We start from the raw sequence: 15131 nt of genomic DNA on the forward strand, positions 1-15131 counted from the left end.
ACTATATTTTAGTTGTACCAACTGTTATTACAGATTGTCTCCATCTGTAACAGAGTTCTTTGAACAATATATATATTCAATTTCTCTATCTTGCTTCTCTAACAAAGAGAACAGAGTTTCAGTTTCATATTTTCTATCTAAAAGGATAAAAAAAATTATCTTTGTAACATTTGTAATTTTTTTTAAAAAAAAATCATTAATTTAAATTATCAAGTTAATTTAAAATAATTTATTTTTGTTGTAATTATAGTTTTGAATATTCTACGATTTTTATATTATTACTTTCAATTTATTTTCTTTGATTTTTTATTTTAAATTTCATCTAAACTTGTTTTTTCTTGCATTTTCATGTTTTCTATTATATCCCTATTTAAGGTTAAGGTGATTTTCATCTAATTTGTGTTCCATTATATTCTCTTTTCGATTTTAATGTGTTGTTATACCTCTTTACATAACAAAAGATTTTGTTATTTTTCATCTACAAAACTTTATATAAAAGATATCATGTACAAGGAAAAAAAATAAAAAAATAGAAAATTATGATATAATTATATACACATCTCTTAATATGATACATTTGCATGACTTAATGACATCTTGCTTTAATAATTTAAACAATGTCAAGTTCACATCTATTTTAGATTTAAAAGGGTATTTGAATATTTTTCAAATTATTAAGTTATAATACATTATTAAATTAAAAATTAATTATCAATATTAGTTAAAAGATGATCATGTTACAAAATAATATATTAAGACAATACCCATGTATTGTCCATAAAATAGAGAAAATATTCAATTTATTAGGCATGGTTTTTTGGAAGAAAAATAATTGATGGAAATAGTACCACCTTCTAGTAAGGAATTAATTTACATGTCCCACCAATTAATATGTGAGAGAAAGGTAAAGTGAATGATGAGAGAGAGAAAAAGAGAATGAGAAGTTTATTGTTTTCTTTTTCTTTTTGATAGCTAAGGGCATTTTAGAAAATTTTGAAAAGTAATGTCCTTAAACTCAATTTTCACTCATCCACTAGGTTTTGGACTTAAATACAAGGGATATAAGGATATTGAGTTAATTTTCAAGCCCAAATGGGTGTAAAACTCAATTCTCTCTAATTCTTTTATATTAAAAAATAGATTTATTATATCTTAAAAAATTTATTTTTAAAATTTAAAATAATAAAAAAATTAAAACATATACCTGAAATTTTATTATATACCTTCTTTTATTTTGAATGAGAAACGACGGAATGAAAATAAAAAATGAAAATGATGAAAAAAAAATTTGGATGAAATTTCAAACTTAGAAATTAGAGGTATTTAGTGAAAACTTGAAGGAAATTGATCCGTAAAGAAAAAGAAAAAAAAAATTATCAAACCCCACGTTTTCTGTAGATATTTCCCAGAATTTAAGTTAGCATTTCTTTGATGAAAGAAAAGACGGAATCATATGACTGACGTGGATGAAACTCATGTGACTAGGATTGATGTATAACACGTCAGTTGATTTGATTTGAACGCAATCACTTTCAGATGGGCAATACCTATAACTTAATTCCTGTTTCACATGTTTGTTACACTGTTGGGAAATTGGAATCTCATTTCTGTATTCTATTAACTTTGCTTTAAAAAGGACATTTTGTTACGGCTTTATATGAATATTTTAAAATGCCGTCAAATGAATAGTACGAAGGAAAAATCGTATGGAATCCCTTTGAAAAGAAGAAGAAAGGCCTGCGGAATTTACACGTTAGAAAGTGAAGGAAAATGTGTGGCGATTCACACTTTGACATCTTCCTACCTCCTTTTTTTTCACATGGGATCCGATGCCCGTATTGGATACGAATTAAAAAGAAAAAAAAAAAGAAAAAAAAAAGAAAAAAAAATCCTGAAAATTAGGGAAACTTCTACTTGCTTTTGCTGGATTTTCTGCTTGTGGGAGGAGTTTTTGTCAATTTCTATCTTCTCAAGTTGTGCATGGCAGCACTCTGTTGCAATGGTAGGCGGGCCCCTCACGCCACTACCCGCCACTGTCATCTTTCCCTTCATCCACCATCCCTTCCCTCTTCGTCTCTCTTTCCTGCCCTCTTTTTCTTTTTCTTAATTGTTTTTTCCACTCTATAAAGTCTCGACTTCGCTCTCACCAATCACCATCGCCTCGTTGTAGGCTTTGGGCTTTCATTTGGAAGAGGGAGAATAGCGATCGATCACCGACGTCCGACAGGTAATCTTGCCCATCACATCTTCCTACTACCCACCAATTATGGTGCGATTTTTTCATTTGGAACTGGGAAGTTCCTTTTGTGCTTCAGCCTTGATTGATTTGGACTATTTAATCTTGACATGACTTTGTTTTCATTCTTATATTTAAAAAAGTAAAAATAAAATAGGAAGTTTCAAACGCCACTACCCTACATGAATTTATGGCATACCCAAAACATCCCGAGAGATCCCCCCACTTAGAAATCCTTGGTGCCAGTGGCCTATTCTTAATTCTTCTTGTTTTCTCCATATAATTCAACCAGGGTCCCTGTCAAAAGGGGCCATGGGCGGTAGATTCTGATAATTACAAAGCCCACAGTGGGGGTCTATTGATTGGACTGGTCTTGGTGTCAACTTTTCTAGAAGGGTACAAGATAGTAGCATGATAATAGTAAATTAACTATTATTTTCTGGTTTTTACACGGGTGTGTGTGGTGATCCGGTGACCGACTCCCTTGACTTTGAAAAGACAGAGCAGTCTAAAAATTTTTTCCAATCGGAGAGCGCCACGTAAAATGACAACCTGATTCTGGACTTATATGCGTCACGGAGTGTTCCTGTGGTGACATTCTACTGTAACAGCTGCCTGCGTTTCTGTCACGGTATAATTGGTTTTTGGGTACACCCAAAATAAAGTAAGCAATTAGAAAAAAATTAAAAAAAAATTAGGGTGTGATCGGGATTGAAAGAAAATTAGATGAGGCAAGAAGGAGGAATCTTACCAGTGGAGGACTGTTGCTGCTTCTTCCGCACACATTAACATTTTGATTTGATGGTTCTGCTTATCAGTTATCACAATCTCTAGATATTAGACATATCTAGAAGAGGAGAGAGAGAAGGGGAGGGGAATAGGTGGTTGTGTTTCACTTTCCTTATAACGCTTGTCCAGGTATGGGAACCTCATCAAACCTCTTTCTTTCTATTCTTTTATTTTCCTTAAAATTTCAATTACATGATTTCTGAAGGTTTTGTTGATTATGTATATGTATATGTAATCATTTTTTCTCTCATCATATGATTTCTGAGGAGGTTTCAGTCTTCCTGGACGCCCATCTCTCCCAACAGAAATACCCAAGTCTGGGCTTTTTTCCTTCTTGATGCCCTTTGCTTTGTTTGTACTTCAAAGTTAATTTTATTTAGATTGACGGGTGTTTTCCACCCCCCCTTTTTTTTTTGTAATTTAAAAAATTTATTTTTAAATGTTTGTATGTGAATTCCATGTAGAAATCGTATGAATTCGGGTGTGAATCTTCCTGTGAGTGCAGTTCTGGTTTTGGCTTTGATTGGGTTTTGATGGCGGAGCTGGTGTGAGATCTTTTGACTTTTGTCAGATGTTAACTTTACTACTAACTTGGAAATGCAGAACCTCCTCTGGATTTTGATCAGGCTCATTCTGGATCATGTTGTTGTATGAAAATTTTCTGCAATTTTTTTGGTCCTCGTTATTCTCTCTTCGGTTTCTGGTGAAACTGAGGAAAATAAAAAGAGAATAATTTTGTCGGTCTTACGTTACTAGAGAAGCAAAATGGTGGAATTATTTCATCCTGGCAATTGTGGAAACCCTAATTGTGTTGTGTTTCTTTTCTCTTTCCTCTCTCTCTCTTTCGTCCCCTGAAATTGGAAAAACCAATTTCTTCTCCATTGTTCTGCTTTCTTATCAATCAAACAGAGGAAATACAAGAATGGATCTTGTGTTTATTCTTTCTTATTAAAGTCATAGCTGGAGGGTCAGAGATGAAGTATCCGTGTAATGGCAGTAGCTTCATCTCATGGTCTACGGCATACGATTTCAGTGGATCCCTTTTTACTAGTGATGATTTTGGGGGTTCCACTCAATGACAGAAACTTTAGATGCTAGGTATCTCTCAAAACCAAAAGTTTGATTAGGATTTGGCCCTACATAGTCTACCCTGGGTGGATTTGTGATACTTGATTGATGATGAGACTCATATTTACCATGGGCTTGCAAATTTCAAGGAGGTTTAAGGTCTTAATTTGAAGATCTAGTATACATGTGTCCTGTTTTGAGTTTTTTATTTTGTTTTTTTACATTTGTTTCTGGAGTGAAATTATTGAAGCTGTGGTTGACTAAGTAACTCGTGGTTTTTTCGGCAATGTGAATTACTGAATTTAAATGTAACTCTTGGTTGTGAAGTGTTGCAGTAATGGTTCAACTGACGATTTTTTGAGCAGCAGCATTTTTTTTTTAAAGTTGTGGTTTTGCCTTTTGCAGTCCTTTGCATTTCTAGGTTGTGAGACCAAGAAACATGGCACCCCTGAACTGGTGTTTGTTTCTTTCAGTACTTACTCTTTTGGACTAGGATTAGCTCCTTACCACCATTTGTTTATATGGTTGTGTGTTCTATAACAAGGTAATGCTATTGTGGGGATCTGCAATGCAATTATTGGGGGCAACCAAACTAGGTTCTGAGTAGTTAACATGAGATCCCCAACAGAGGCCACTTGGGTTTGCACTAATGGATTGCACTTTGCAGTTAGGGTTTGGGGCAACCATGAGTCCAAGTAAATGTTCTGAGCCCTGGCCTCCAATTTGAGCTCGTTTGGGTGAAGCCAAATCAAGCCCAATCCATGCTAACTCTGTTTGATCTCAATTGGGCACAATTAATTGTCATGATGCAGTGTTAATCAATTTAGGGTCGGTTGAATTAGAAAAAAAGTAGAAATGACCTATGCTTGTGGTGTGTAAAAAATAAAGGGAAGAAAAACATGAATTACTTAGTAGTCTACTATGAATGGACAATTGGCTTTTGAGACTGGTATACAGCTTATAGCACACCCCAGGCCCCTGCTGTGGTTCTAATGACTTGTCTACACACAATCCTTGAAAGTGGGCCAACTTTTCTAAACCATGAAATCTGCTTTCTGACAAGATATATGGTGATCTTTGCATGTCATCTTGTTTTATGACTTGCTCTACAGACATAACTAGATGGAATGAAATGACGTGTGCATGTTGCTAATTATCTGGTTGTTCCATGCTTCTTCACTTTCTCCTTTTTAACATTTCCTGGTATACAAGTTTGTCTCATCGTTTGTTTGCTGCATTCACATGAAAGATTAAATTACTGCTTCCTTGAGCTGTCAGTGAGTTCAAAACAAATTATTTATGTGTTCTTGTATTGTGCTTACTGTTATAGGTTGATCAAGTTTCCAAATTGTGATTCCAATAGCCATGCTTCGCCTTTGGGGTAAATCTCATCATGATCAAGAGAAGGATTTGCAGAAGTCTGATTCCAAGGTAATTTAAATGGAAAATATAAGAAAATATAGGCACATTTTGAGTCAATTTAGCTGACTGTATGTGCCTTATGTTTGTAATGATATTTCAGCATTCATTTCCATCTACAGTTATTTGTTCTTTTCAGTTTTAAGTTCATAATTATGAAAATTGTGTTTACTCTCACATAAGCGATCTACATAAGATGAGCCAAACTTTTCATACTTATACTTTATTCTCTACAGTTCCAAGAAAAGAAGATCCCCCCTAAGATAACTTTATGAAAAACACTGCATGCTCTTATACTATGTGCAGGTTCATGAGCTTAAGGCTGCACTTGGACCACTATCTGGACGTAGTTTACAGTATTGCAATGATGCATGCTTGAAGAGATATTTGGAAGCTCGGAACTGGAATGTAGACAAGTCAAAGAAAATGCTGGAAGAAACACTGACATGGAGGTCAACCTATAAGCCTGAGGAAATCCGCTGGGTAAGTTGATAAATTTTCCTTCATGTTGAAGCCACCCCCAGCCGAGCTGGCTTGATTGCCAAACTTCCTATAAGCAATTTCTCCTAGAATGCCATCAAGATGTCAACTGAGTTACAACCTGTCGTAATTAGTAGATATGTTGATTTAGATTTACGAGTAGTGAAATTTGCAGACTGGTAAATCTAGATGTTCAGAAAAGGAAGGTCCTGATACTAAACAGAGAAGTGAAGCCAGAATTCAAGAATTGTGTGAATGGCTCATGAAGAAAAAAAATTCTGAGGGACCAAACTTTATTTTTTTGTATCTTCACAAAGATTAACAACTAGCTACACCAAGATCAGTAGGCAGAAACTAGCAGTCCCATGAGAAAAAAAATAAGTGAACACCCTCTGATTCAAATGAAATTAAATTTAGTAGCCAATGTATTAGAGTGGTCAGGGATGTAATTCAGACAACGGGATATGAGAACAACTGTAACTGGTCACCAAGCCTGCCCAAGTTGATATAAATATAAATTTTATAATACAATCATTTCATCCATGTCAGGTTTCATGTACAATTCTCCCTCTATCTCTGATCTTTTTTTTTGACAACTATTAGATACCCACTCTGTATAGGATTGTCTGTATTTTCTTGTGGTGTCCATCTCTTCCCCGGTGTTACACTTTAGGTTTCGCTTGTTTAAGAAAAGAAGCTAGGAAAAAACTTTAGAAAATTTGTATTATGTTATGTTCACAGGAAAGCAAATATTTGTTTTTGCTGACTGCAATTTTCCAAAACTAAGGACAACAACCCTTTTATAATTTTTGGAAGGCTGCTTTCTGCAATACTGTGTCTGTGTCTCTTGCATATCATATGATGCAAATATTTGAATAAAATAGTGCACACAAATCACAATTGTAATGATATGAACGTTGTTATGGAGCCCTCCTTTTCTAGAACCCTTTTGGTGGATCCAGTTTTCCCTAAATTAATCAAAATAATGTTACAGATTTAAAAATAATAATAATAAAAAAAAGAATAAAAAAAAGCAAACAAACAAACAGATTGTCAAAGCTAAGTTTTTTATTCACAGCAGTGTACCATGCATCTGGTATTGTTCTAACCAGAACTTCTTGTACCAAACACTGCCCTTCACTTCTCAAACCACCACCACATAGTTCTATTTCAATTCCATCTGTTCTTAATTCATTTATTCATGTGAAACGCTTGCATCTCTGTGGTTGGTCCTGTAAAATTTGCACTTAACATATAGCCTTATTTCATCACCAGAGTGATGTTGCGACTGAAGGTGAAACTGGAAAAGTATTCAGAGCAAATTTTCATGACCGGCATGGGAGAACTGTTCTCATACTGAGACCAGGAAAGCAGGTATAGTATTTAGTTTTTTTTTTTTTACTTTGGACTCTAAACTTTGGTGCAATTAACACCTCTACGATTGTTACAGAATACAACAGCACTAGACAATCAGGTCCGTCACTTAGTATATCTCTTGGAGAACGCTATCCTTAATCTTCCAGAAGATCAAGAACAAATGGTATGGTTGATAGACTTCACTGGAATGACATTCAGCAACAGTGTGCCCATCAAAACTGCTCGAGACACAATAAATATTTTACAGAACCATTACCCTGAGAGGCTATTCTTAGCATTTCTTTACAGCCCTCCACGGATTTTTGAAGCTTTCTGGAAGGTTTGAATTCTCTCCCTGACTATAACTGGTTCTGAACACTGCAAAAATCACCACCATGTGAAATTACTAGAATGCTCACTGTTTACTAAACAATGTGATGCCAATGTTTTGTCCTAACTCCAAGTGTGTATATGGATATTTTCAAGGCCGGCATGCATAGTGTCTCCAACTGTTACAGATTTTAGATTGTGTGATAAAGGACTGGGAAGGATTACCCGTCTTTGGTGGAAAGCAATTTAAGTAAAGGATCCTTTCTTGAGAAAGGATAATAGCAAAAATAGTCTGACCTACTCCCAGAACTAAGGTTATAGCTTCCCTCAACACTGTCATGGCTCAACGCTACCACCCACCTACTTTAGGACAAAGCTGTTACAAAAACAAAGGTTCTTGAGTATAGATTGCTACCAATGGTTATTTGAGCCCAAATATTTTGTTGAACAGATAAATATTGTGCCAAGTGATTATTCCAGATTTTTGGAGTGATTTCGAGGGACTTTCGGGGGAGAGTTTTTAGATAAAGGTTTTTTTTAGAACTTGAATGTTCTCATTTTGTTTTCAATGTCTTTTGAAGAGCCATGGCCTATAGTGCTGGGAATGCCTCTTTCCTTCAAAGTTTGTTCTGGAATTGGAAACCACTATGATTTTGGTGCTTTTATTAAAAAAAAAAAATTCAAAATGCTTTCTGTTTTATTTAAAGTGAACGCCTCTTTTTCTTTTTCTTTTTAATTAGCTATGGTTTAGACTACAATTTTTTTTTTTATTGAATGTATTTCCCTTTCAATTTTTTCGTGACAAACTACATATGTAAATTGCAGGCTGTCAAATATTTATTGGATGCCAAAACATTCCAGAAGGTGAAATTTGTGTACCCAAAGGATAAAAATAGCGTTGAGTTGATGAGTTCATATTTTGATGTGGAAAATCTTCCAACCGACTTTGGAGGAAAGGCCACGATGAATTATGATCATGAGGAATTCTCAAGGCTAATGACCCAAGACGATGTTAAATCTGCCAATTTATGGGGATTCGGCGACAAGCTGCAGCATGTTAGTAATGGACATTCTGTAGCAGAGGTGTCTCCAGAGCCTGCATGCCTAGCACCAGCAAGCTGAGTCACCCTCTTCTTAACTCGGCTGTATTTTTGTCACAGGCTGAGGAAGAATCAGCAAGATATCGTGGGTTTACTAACAGCAGATATCTTAGCCATGTTCTGGACAATATAAACATTTTTACTCTTATCCCTTTTATACTTTACTAGTTAAAAGGGGAACAGAATCTAGTATCTAGTATATCTTTCTTTACTCTGCCCTGGATGCCTAGTTTCTTTGAAATAAACAGAGCAATTAGCATGATATTATCTCGTTTTTCTCTCATTCTGTCATAACTAATGATCCAAAAGATGGTTTAGCAAATGAACATCCAAAAGCAGATGATTACTGCCTTTTCTAACATCAGCAAATGAAGATCCAGCAGTGGACAATGGTGGATTTTCACTCCCGAAGTGACATCTTATCAAAGGGTTGAAGCCACTGAGACAACTATTCAAACTATTCAAAGGAGGAAGGTAAAAAACACGGATATATTTATCCAAATTATATATTGATACAACAGTTCCAGGAACAACATTTATTTACATTGCAATGCAAGTGATACAAGCTTAAACATATATATATCATCTCGACGATTCAGGGATTTGTAAGCCCTTTCCACTTCTACCAGCTTCACAATTATCATGCCCTTCTAAACAAACAAACACCACAATAGCAATGAAACTTAAAAATCAAACAAAAAGCTTACTGAACAGCAATGTCTGTGTTAGCTACACGAAGGTGACTTCAAAGCCTGTAAAAATTTGTCAAAGATGCAATCTCAAAAACAAGTCAGTCAGCTGCCTTTGGATTTGAGGGAGAAAGTTGTTGTGCAGACAATGGGAATTACATGAGCCCCCTTTTGAAGTTTCGGGTGGTTGCTTGATAAGTACGGACCAGCAACCCAACTCCTATTCCGATTCCCAGACAAATGCCAAGGCCAATCCCAACACCAACCCTCACACCAGCATTGAACCAGGAGAGTTCACCATCTTCACCTTCCATAAATTCTGTTCTCCTCCAGTACATGTAGTCTTCTTCACTTTCAGGCTTGTAGTTTGTGTATTCAGACATCTGCAAAGCAAAATATGGAAATCGTGAAAATTGGGATATGCAAAATGGCATGGCTAGTGTACAGTGATGAATAAAAAAGTGCGTGAAATAACAGAACGTTTACGCTTTCAATGATTTCCCAATAATTGCAGCAGGTTTTGATCATACTGACTATTGATGCCACCCTTATTTACTATTTATTTTTGTTGAAGAATTTAAAAAAATAATCCTGAATCTAGACATAATTGTTTGTATTAAAGAGTGATTTAATGCCATGATTTAGGGAATTTTCTTCATTGGTTTAATCTCAGGCAGACAAAGCCAGTTAGAAGAGGAACAGAGGGTAAAAGCCGCCAAGGGAGACATTCTAATCCAATGGCAAATGATGACCAATCATGATACTTTTGTGCTGTTGGACATGAAAAAAGTAGGCCAAAAGGAAGGTCCTAATGAATGTAACCAAAACATACACTATGTTATACGCAACATGTGAGTCACGTGCAGGCTCATCCATTCTGAAATTTAAGGACCCAAAACATGGTGAATTGTTGAATATCCAACACCTCTTGTTCATTATCTTTGACTAAAATGAGTATACATGTGATAAATCATGTCCATGTCTAACACTGATGCACTCACTGATTTTGAAATATCCATTAAACATTCAACACACTACTTGTCCTAGTTTAATTCCTAGGAAGCTATGAATCTGTTCCTTGCTGACTTGCTCACTGGTTAGGTGTTTAACATGACAGCAGAAATATCAGACGCAAATTTCATACCCATATTCATGCTTCTTGGACATGGCACAGGTCACCAAAGCACTTCTAAGTGTTCATATATGGTCTATATGTCATCAGGTCAATGAGAGCATACAAAGCATAACTCTTAACAAAAGAGTATACAAATAGTCGTTTATCTAACTATTTCTTCCAATAACTTCATAACAAAAAAAAAAGAAAAAAGAAAAAAAAAGTTTCATCAATCATCACAAATAATAAGTGAGGAAATCAGACTTATGAAATGTAGTTACCCATTAAATGCACACAATTACCACATCCAGGAAAATAGTTTACCATGCCATCTAGGGATCTAAGATGCTCGTGAAGGTATGCAGAAAGGAGTGCTAAACTAAAATCAAACAATATATAGGGAAAGAGATAGAGATAGGAGGAAAGAAAACACAATAGCTCAAAGGATTGTAAGAGATTTGGAGTTCTACGCTTAGGGGGAAAGAAACCATAATAGCTAAAAGGATTGCAAGAGATTTAGAGTTCTTATTATTGATTGGTTTAATATACTTCACTTGATTTAGGCATGTGCTATAATCACCTGAATCGCAAGGAAAGAGAATTCTAATATTATTAAACCAACCGATGTGTAGAATTAGACGTATGAATTAGACTGGCAAACAAATTTCAACCTGTACATAGATCTAAAACAATCAAGTTAAGATTCCAATTAAAATGAAAACATCATCACTTTCTTTATCCAGTCCCAAAAGGTTTAAGAACAAGAAAGCAACTCCTACAAACTTCTTGAAAAATAAATGAGTTTATCAACTTTTACACCAAGTTTGTTCTTTCATGCCTAAATCAAGCAAGGTTGCTTCTATAGGTATGTCAAACCCATAAAAGTCCTGTTCTGACAAATAATAAGGTTCCCAGGAAGGAAAATCCACTTAAGCATAATATCACATGCATGAGGTTGGCAACCTCACTTTATATTTTGGCATATGTCTTTATGCATTTAAAAATTTGGTGGAAGTGCTAAAGAACGATGACATATTGGACGGTTGAAACTTTTCCCTCAGCCAATTTCTATTCCAGACAAATATAGTTCAATATGTAAACAATATAAAAATATTTTACAAGCAGGATAAGATAAGCAGACCCTCACAAGATGGTAATAAACTCAAAATATAGATAAATTTATAAGGTAACCTGCTTATGTTATAGATGATAACAGGCAAATATAGCCCTCAGAAAATAGTCCTGAAAGGCCCCTAGAGGGTGGGCCCCACATATGCAGGCAATCCACCATATGGCTGAGAGTTGAGGCCTAGTGTCATATTCTGGCAGAACATGGATAATGAAAATAGTGAAACAGAAAACAAAAAGCGCAAATCGAGTATTACCACCATCACTTTGTCCCCTGCCCATACCCCCATGACACAGTGAGGATAAGATTCGGTTTGCCTATCCAAGCATCCATCATTAAAAAGAAATGGGCCTTTTTGTAACAAGAAACATGTTTCAGGAGAGGAAGCATATGGGCTGCCATAACGAAAGAGGAATTAAACATGGAATTTGCTACATCACCATAGCCTCAAAGTACAGCCCACAGCATCACAATATGGAGGGACTGTTTCGCCACCCCAGCCTATTGGCAATTGCAAAAGGCCTCTAAGAGAACCAACTGCATGGGATATGGCCCTTATAAGGGAATTATCGGTGCAGCACTAATGCTTAGGTAAACTAATAGTGATAAACATTTCATCCTGAACTCAGGCATCAATCAGAATGTGACATAATTTTGAATTCAAAACTTAAACCTAGTAGGTTACCTGCAAATCAAGCGATGATGGAACATTTTTCTGGCATTCAGTCGTTTCATACTCAGGAATAGAATCCAATGCACCCTTCCTATTATGCTTCTTCCGAAAACTAAGCTGCAAAGTCTTGGTTAAGATGATTGGAGTTCCTGAGAAACAGCCTGCAACATAGACCTCAATGGTTGGAGGTGGTAACTCAGAACCAACAATTTGTTTACCCTTCAAGAAGGCAGTTCCTGCAGTGATTTCTGATTCACAATTCATGCTCCATTGCTTGGCATTGGTCTTCGACTCCCCAATAAAACCATTACTATTGGACATCTCCAAAGCACCTGAAAGAATGAGATCCTCTTTATCGAAAACCTCAAATTTGACACTCCCAGTCAACCTTATACTGTCTGTGCTCACAAATGTGGCTTCTTCAGACTTCTTATCCACTCGATCCCTTCTCAAAAGGGAGGAGACTCCATCTGAGAAAATACTACTTCTGGTGCCATTCACTTCAAGGAGGGTGTCAGGGCTTAAGGGGATGTGATTGAGAGTGAGGTATTCAGGGGTTGAATCATCAACCTCAAAATTGCTGATTCTCACATAAAAAACTCTCAAATCAAACCAAGGTGATGACCAGGATTGGTAAGGGGTGTACCTAATAATCTGAAGGCCAGGATTGGCTGGTTCATCATTTCTTACTGCCTCATAAGAAGATTCCATGATTCAGGAGCTTTACCAATACTCACTGAAACCCTTCAACAACATTGATTGAGGGGATGGAATTGGAAATACCATCCAACCAATAATCATGACTGAAGAAGAAACCTGTTTCGAAATCATCAAAATATCTACAATTAGAAAATCATAACACTAGATTATATAAATGAATAAAAAACAAAACATTTTTATGGTCAGAGAAATGGAAAATTATAAAGGCAAAAAAGGAAGAAACCCATAAAACCTTCTTACGGACAGACCCATCTTTTATATCAATAGGACAGTGCAAACCTGAAAGAGCTGCCATGTAAAGGGTCTCAAAAAAATATCCAAAGTTGTAGGAACAGAAACCCTTGGAATAAGGAAAAGAGAAGACAACCATAACCGAAAGGAGATGAAAGAAATCTAACAAAAGTGACTCATCTAACCAACTGGGATAAAAGGAAAACTAGCACCACTAAAAAAAAAAACCTTCAGAGAACTATAACCCTGGAAAAAGAGTCACAGAGGAGACTACAGAAGATTGAGGCCAGGTAGGAGTTACAATAGATAAAAGATGAAAGCTCAACCCCATGTAGAAATCAAAACAATTTGAATATGAAACTGGTTTAGAAAAAACTAAGTGAAAGGAGGAAAAGAAGAGAGAAAATCGAAAAATGAAACTGTTCGAATCAGGGATTAGAGAGACCCACCAGGAGTCGCCGGAATCAAAAGCCGAGCAGAGATGAAGTCGGCCTTTTGTCCTTTTATTTATTGAATTATATGGTTTTGAATAAAGGAAATATCAGTATTAAATAAATCAAAATATTAAAATAAAAAAATAAAACAAGGAGTAAACAGTTGGTCACTGTGACTTCTCCATGTCCACGTGGAAACTACAAAACAAAAACGAAGACGAAATACCCTACTGCATCTAACAATGATAACAAAACTGCCGGCAATTACCATATAATACACACGTCACGCAAGAAGCCAAAAACCCTCTCTCTCTCTCTCTCCCTGGAAAATTGATCGTAGAGAAGGGGAAGTGAGAGCCACACAAAAACTTAAGACAATTTCAAAAAAAAATGAGAAACTTACTGAGAAAATCTTCCATCCACGGCATGCGGATAATTAAATCCTATTTGCAAATGGTTTCTGAAATCGCTTTCAAATTCGAAGGTCAAAGGTCTTTATCCCAACCCAAAAGTTGTGGTTCAGAAACACGAAGCAAGGGGGACGACCCAAGTCACCAAATGTCACGTTTATACAAAATATAAAATGGAAATTTGTTGCTTAGAATAGAACGATTAGAGAGGAAATGTGAATGAAAACGAAGACATATTAGAAATGGGTGATGGAGGGGAGTTTGAGGAATAAATAGAGAAAATGATGTTTGGGGAAATGGGGGAGAGTGGGCGTGGGTCTGGAGTCTGGAGTCTGGATGAATATTATGATCTTATCCAAACACACCATCAATCATCAACCATCCAAATTCACATTCACGAGGTCGGTGTCTTGTCCTTGAAAGGGATGTACATGCTTTCTTACGCTTCACGTGGACTTATGGGCTCATGGGCTTCTTGCCTTCTTCTTTAAGCCCATTTACGATCCGCCCCACTGTAACGCCTTTCTCTTTTCTCGATTCTGGGCCCCTATGGACAAATTTGGAGGACAGATCTCGCTCAACTCATCCTGTATCATCGGACATATGGTCGTAGGCCTGGACAATCCCCACCAGGCCCCAATCCCTCAAGCGGGAGCGGGTATACGTGTCCGGCACCCATGTAAAGATGAGCAAAGACATTATGAATGATTTCGTGGGCCTTCGGGATGACTAGAAGATTTGTCATTGTAGTATTTAACGTATGCCACAAGCATTAATAGTCCTTATCCCTATAAAATTATTTTCCTAAAATAAAAATAAGTCAATAAATTAGATGCATATTTGACTAATCCAATTTAAGAAGAAAAATGAGACGCACATGGCTAGGAAATTAACATGAAATTTGGATAAATTTAGAAGCGTGTAATGGTGGAAACATATCTTATCTAATATAT

The 15131-nt window shown here is 36.1% G+C and overlaps 2 protein-coding genes across 8 annotated transcripts; one reads left to right on the forward strand and one right to left on the reverse strand.

Moving 5' to 3' along the window:
- The first annotated feature begins 2037 nt into the window (after nt 1-2037).
- On the forward strand, nt 2038-9040 carry LOC100262592 (uncharacterized). Of its 3 annotated transcripts, none has more exons than XM_010666381.3 (6): nt 2038-2227; nt 5424-5524; nt 5819-5995; nt 7268-7366; nt 7443-7688; nt 8504-9040. In XM_010666381.3, the coding sequence occupies exons 2-6, from the start codon at nt 5459-5461 to the stop codon at nt 8798-8800; spliced, it is 885 nt and encodes a 294-aa protein (XP_010664683.1). In that variant the 5' UTR covers nt 2038-2227; nt 5424-5458; the 3' UTR covers nt 8801-9040. The 3 variants fall into 3 exon arrangements, with proteins under 3 accessions (XP_010664683.1, XP_002282705.1, XP_002282709.1); XM_002282669.4 differs by lacking the exon at nt 2038-2227 and adding an exon at nt 2373-3154; XM_002282673.4 differs by lacking the exon at nt 2038-2227 and adding an exon at nt 3162-3340.
- A 213-nt stretch (nt 9041-9253) lies between these two features.
- Nucleotides 9254-14591, reverse strand: LOC100267756 (uncharacterized protein At1g01500). Of its 5 annotated transcripts, XM_019216574.2 has the most exons (4): nt 14172-14571; nt 14037-14090; nt 12396-13199; nt 9254-9850 (listed from the first exon to the last, which is right to left on the reverse strand). In XM_019216574.2, exons 3-4 carry the CDS (start codon nt 13092-13094, stop codon nt 9623-9625), a joined length of 927 nt encoding a protein of 308 aa, XP_019072119.1. In that variant the 5' UTR covers nt 13095-13199; nt 14037-14090; nt 14172-14571; the 3' UTR covers nt 9254-9622. The 5 variants fall into 5 exon arrangements, with proteins under 5 accessions (XP_019072119.1, XP_010664684.1, XP_002282654.1 ...); XM_010666382.3 differs by lacking the exon at nt 14037-14090 and having other exon boundaries at nt 14172-14591; XM_002282618.4 differs by lacking the exon at nt 14172-14571 and having other exon boundaries at nt 13784-14112.
- Between the last annotated feature and the right edge of the window lie 540 nt (nt 14592-15131).

Source organism: Vitis vinifera, chromosome 18 (assembly GCF_030704535.1).
Source record: "Vitis vinifera cultivar Pinot Noir 40024 chromosome 18, ASM3070453v1".
Lineage (NCBI taxonomy): Eukaryota > Viridiplantae > Streptophyta > Magnoliopsida > Vitales > Vitaceae > Vitis > Vitis vinifera.